Source organism: Bombina bombina, unplaced genomic scaffold, assembly GCF_027579735.1.
Source record: "Bombina bombina isolate aBomBom1 unplaced genomic scaffold, aBomBom1.pri scaffold_660, whole genome shotgun sequence".
Classification (NCBI taxonomy): Eukaryota; Metazoa; Chordata; class Amphibia; order Anura; family Bombinatoridae; genus Bombina; species Bombina bombina.
The window spans coordinates 95,001-99,786 of NW_026512346.1; the positions used below are offsets into that span (position 1 = coordinate 95,001).

Below are 4,786 nucleotides of genomic sequence, written 5' to 3' on the forward strand. Positions count from 1 at the left end.
TGGAGGCTGTCATTCACTGGCTAGCTTTCAGTATAGGGGGAGCTGTACCTAATTGTCACTATTGCGGGGAGCTTTGCCATGCTGTTTGCAGAGCTAGGTTGCGCAGTAACACACCCCAATAACGATCCTTATGATCCCGAGTGTATATGGTGCTGGCTAGCTGCACTGAGAAGTCTAGGTGCAGCATGATTCCCAGGTCTGCATGTTCGTACTGAAGGTGGCAGTGGAATCCGTGGAACTCTGCATGTTCGTAATGAAGGTGGCAGTGGAAGCTGTGGAACTCTAACTTCGGAAAGACACCATTTAGCCAAGGAGCTATGTGCCTCAGAAACCCCCAAATTTAATGTGCAGGAGCGCTACACTGTCTTGTTGCACATGGCCTAAGAATCCAGCTGATCCAGCCGATAAAGCATGCAATTTTAAGCAACTTTCTCATTTACTCCTATTATCAAATTTTCTTCATTCTCTTGGTATCTTTATTTGAAATGCAAGAATGTAAGTTTAGATGCCGGCCCATTTTTGGTGAACAACCTGGGTTGTTCTTGCTGATTGGTGGATAAATTCATCCACCAATAAAAAGTGCTGTCCAGAGTTCTGAACCCACCAAAAAAGCTTAGATACCTTATTTTTCAAATAAAGATAGCAAGAGAATAAAGAAAAATTGATCATAGGAGTAAATTAGAAAGTTGCTTAAAATGGCATGCTCTATCTGAATCACGAAAGAAAAAAATTGGGTTCAGTGTCCCTTTAAGGCTATGCTTGTTCTAATCAAATAATGGCATGTGGCTACAAGAGGGTTGTAAAGTCATGGGGTCTCGTGGTCATGTGACAGAGGGGCTGCAAGGCTAGTGTTTTGGTCTGATGTGGGAATGTGGCTGATAAAGGTTGTATACAACAGAAAATAATAAGCTACTTCAGTAAAACCGATCATACAACCTACTTGCTGCCAGCACAACCATTGCATTGATATATTGGCAGCAGCATTGCTATTTTCTTTTCAGGAGAGGGTTCCAAGATACATTGATTCTGAAAGCTTGCATACACTGCAAATGTAAATGGCAGAAGCAACTGTGTTCCTTCAGGGGAAAGGATAGCAACAAACAGAATAAATGGATCATCTACAAAACATTTATGCACAGAAAAATCTAGTGTACAATGACGCTTTAACTAGAGCACAGGTGAAATAATCAGCTGATCAGTAACCATGGTTACTAACCTGCTCTCATCCTTCAGAAGATTATATTACCTGTGTTCTAGTTAAGATATAATGAAAATCTGGCCTGTTAAGGGTCGTGAGGACTGGAGTTGAGAAACACTGATCTAGAGCAGTGTTTCTCAACAGCCGGGCCGCGACCCAACATAGCCTCCAGACACTCGCTCTGACAGGCCCGCTTTTACACATCTACGAAATTTTGGACGGGCATGTCAGAGTGCACTGAGCATGTCAGTTTGCGCACTTTGAGCATGTAGCGGCGGGCAGGCGCACTGTGGCCAGGTAGAAGCGGTGGGCGGCGTGCAGAGCGTGAAGCATCGGCTCACAGGTAAGTAAGCCCACTGACACCAATGACATAATTATGGCCACTGACACCAATGTATATATTTAGGGCGGCCACTGGACACCAATGTGTATGTATAATCAACCTGACACCAATGTGTATGTGTAAACTGAGATATATATATATATATATATATATACCACCGACACCAATTAATTATCATAAAATATTAACTACTGTAAATTATATATATATACACACACAGTATATATACGGATCCCACTGACACCAGTGGGATCCATATATAATATATATGAGAGAGAGAGATTTTTCATTTACTATGAAGTACTAATTACCAAATTTACTTTGTTCTTTTGGTGTCCTTTTTTTTCTAAAGCATATGTACATATCCTTAGCAGCAATGCACTACTGGGCGATAGCTGTGATTGGTGGCTACACACATTTGACTTTTGTCATCTCACCAGATGTGTTCAGCTAGCTACAGTAGTGCATTACTGGTCAGAGGATGATTTTAACTATGCTTTTACTCCATTTGCAAATGTTAAACATATACTGTACGTATATACTATCAAATAGTGCAATCACAAAATACTCTAACATATTACAGCATTTTTACGTCACTATAAGGATTACCTTGTAAAAAGTGTGTGTGTGTTTCATACACTGCAAGGCCAAATCTCATGACAGGTCATAAGGGCAATATACTGCAAACACCTGCAGTGAGTGTCCTTCCTATCCCTACAGGTGTTGGGTCGCGTGCATATATGTCTGTTGCTTTGCAACCAAGTTTCCTCACCTGGGCGATCCCTGATCCCATAAGGCCGCCACCAATCACCGTCACATGCTTGATCACCAAACGTTTGCCAGCTGCCTGGCCAGTGGACATACAACGCGCGAGCAATTGCCTGGCAGACGAGGCCATGTTTGCAAGAATGAAGGGCACACGCACAGTAGACAGATGACAGTCGCGCGCACGTGACGTCAGCAGGCTTATTAGCTCAGCTGGGCGGAGATAGGGAGAGTCATCAGCCAAATGATTTTTAGGTGGATATTGAATTTGTGATTGTGTGAGCTTAGAGCTTCGTTTGTAGTCAGGACTGAAGCTTTACATGATCACAGTCATAGATAACGAGTCCTTGACTTCACAGAGTTACTTTTGCATGCGCGTGGAAAAGTCTTCTGAAAAATCTGAAAAAATACCCTCAGTTTACATAGTCTTGCATAATAAACCACAGCAATGAAGGTTGTAACCTTGCCTTAAATGTGTATGAGTAGACTAGAGTTTTTTGTTTTTGCCTGCATTTTGTGACTAATATATGTCAGAATTACTTTGTGAAATCCTTTATATAAAACTACGCAAGTAAATAGCATTATTTTTATTTGATGCGCAGTTCTCTGTCAAAATAATCGTGTTAGTATCATCGTCCAAAACCTAAATTGCAGTCGGAAGGGGCTACTACTACCTACAGACATAGTTGCCAACATTTGAAAAAAAATTCCAGGGACACTTTGCAGCTATCAATTACCTGCATGAAATATTTTACCACACCCTCTGCCCTAAAGTACCGCCCACTTTGCCAAACCCACATAATTAGCATAATTAAGCCCCGCCTATTATATATAGCATTTGTTTCAATATATAGCCATACTAAACAGGGAGAAATCTAGAGCAGCTAATAAGGAGTTATATCATCAGCAGACAGATGGGTTATATACATCCTGTACAAACAGCTGGCACTCTGGCCATACACATTTTCCTGCCCTCTGCTGCAGGAATGAGCAGAAAATGCTGACACTTTGCAAAGTGTGGGATTTTTAGTTGTGTGATGTGAGGCTCAAATGGGCCATATGTTATGCAGGGGGGGGGGCACATAGGGGCCAGACACTGTGAAGGTGGGCATATGGGGACAAGATATTATGCAAGGAGAACATTGGGGCCAGACACTGTACAGGGGACACACATGGGGACAAGATATTATGCAGGGAGAACATTGGGGCCAGACACTGTACAGGGGACACACATGGGGACAAGATATTATGCAGGGAGAGCATTGGGGCCAGACACTGTACAGGGGACACACATGGGGACAAGATATTATGCAGGGAGAGCATTGGGGCCAGACACTGTACAGGGGACACACATGGGGACAAGATATTATGCAGGGAGAGCATTGGGGCCAGACACTGTACAGGGGACACACATGGGGACAAGATATTATGCAGGGAGAGCATTGGGGCCAGACACTGTACAGGGGACACACATGGGGACCTGATAATATGCAGGGGGCACGTGGGGACCAGATATTATGCAGGGGGCATGTGGGGACCAGATATTATGCAGGAGGGGTCTCATAGGGGACAAACATTTTGCAGGGGCACATTAGGGACCAGATATTATGCAGGGAGGGGGGCATATGGGGGCCAGAGTGTAGGGGCACATGGGGAACAAGTAGCATGCACATGAGGGCCAGATATTATGTAGAGGGGGCATGGGGATAAGATATTATGCTGGGTGACACATGGGGCCAGATATATGCAGGAGGCAGGCGCACATGGGGACCAGATATTTATCATGCAGGGTTAGCACTAAGGCGCAAAAGATTATGCAGGGTGGATGGGGGCTAGATATTATGCTGGGTGACAGGGCTATATAATATTATGTAGGGGGGATGGGGGCTAGATATTATGCTGGGTGACAGGGCTATATAATATGTAGGGGGGATGGGGGCTAGATATTATGCTGGGTGACAGGGCTATATAATATTATGTAGGGTGGATGGGGGCTAGATATTATGCTGGGTGACAGGGCTATATAATATTATGTAGGGGGGATGGGGGCTAGATATTATGCTGGGTGACAGGGCTATATAATATTATGTAGGGGGGATGGGGGCTAGATATTATGCTGGGTGACAGGGCTATATAATATTATGTAGGGGGGGATGGGGGCTAGATATTATGCTGGGTGACAGGGCTATATAATATTATGTAGGGGGGATGGGGGCTAGATATTATGCTGGGTGACAGGGCTATATAATATTATGTAGGGGGGATGGGGGCTAGATATTATGCTGGGTGACAGGGCTATATAATATTATGTAGGGTGGATGGGGGCTAGATATTATGCTGGGTGACAGGGCTATATAATATTATGTAGGGGGGGATGGGGGCTAGATATTATGCTGGGTGACAGGGCTATATAATATTATGTAGGGTGGATGGGGGCTAGATATTATGCTGGGTGACAGGGCTATATAATATTATGTAGG

General features: G+C 43.9%; 1 protein-coding gene across 1 annotated transcript in view; it reads right to left on the bottom strand.

Moving 5' to 3' along the window:
- Positions 1-2,477, bottom strand: part of LOC128644246 (hydroxyacyl-coenzyme A dehydrogenase, mitochondrial-like) — a 94,185-nt gene extending 91,708 nt beyond the window's left edge. The window contains exon 1 of the mRNA XM_053696928.1: positions 2,314-2,477. Within this exon, the coding sequence (XP_053552903.1) occupies positions 2,314-2,439 (126 nt within the window). The 5' untranslated portion in view covers positions 2,440-2,477. The remainder of the gene's footprint in view (positions 1-2,313) is intronic.
- Positions 2,478-4,786: the final 2,309 nt, after the last annotated feature.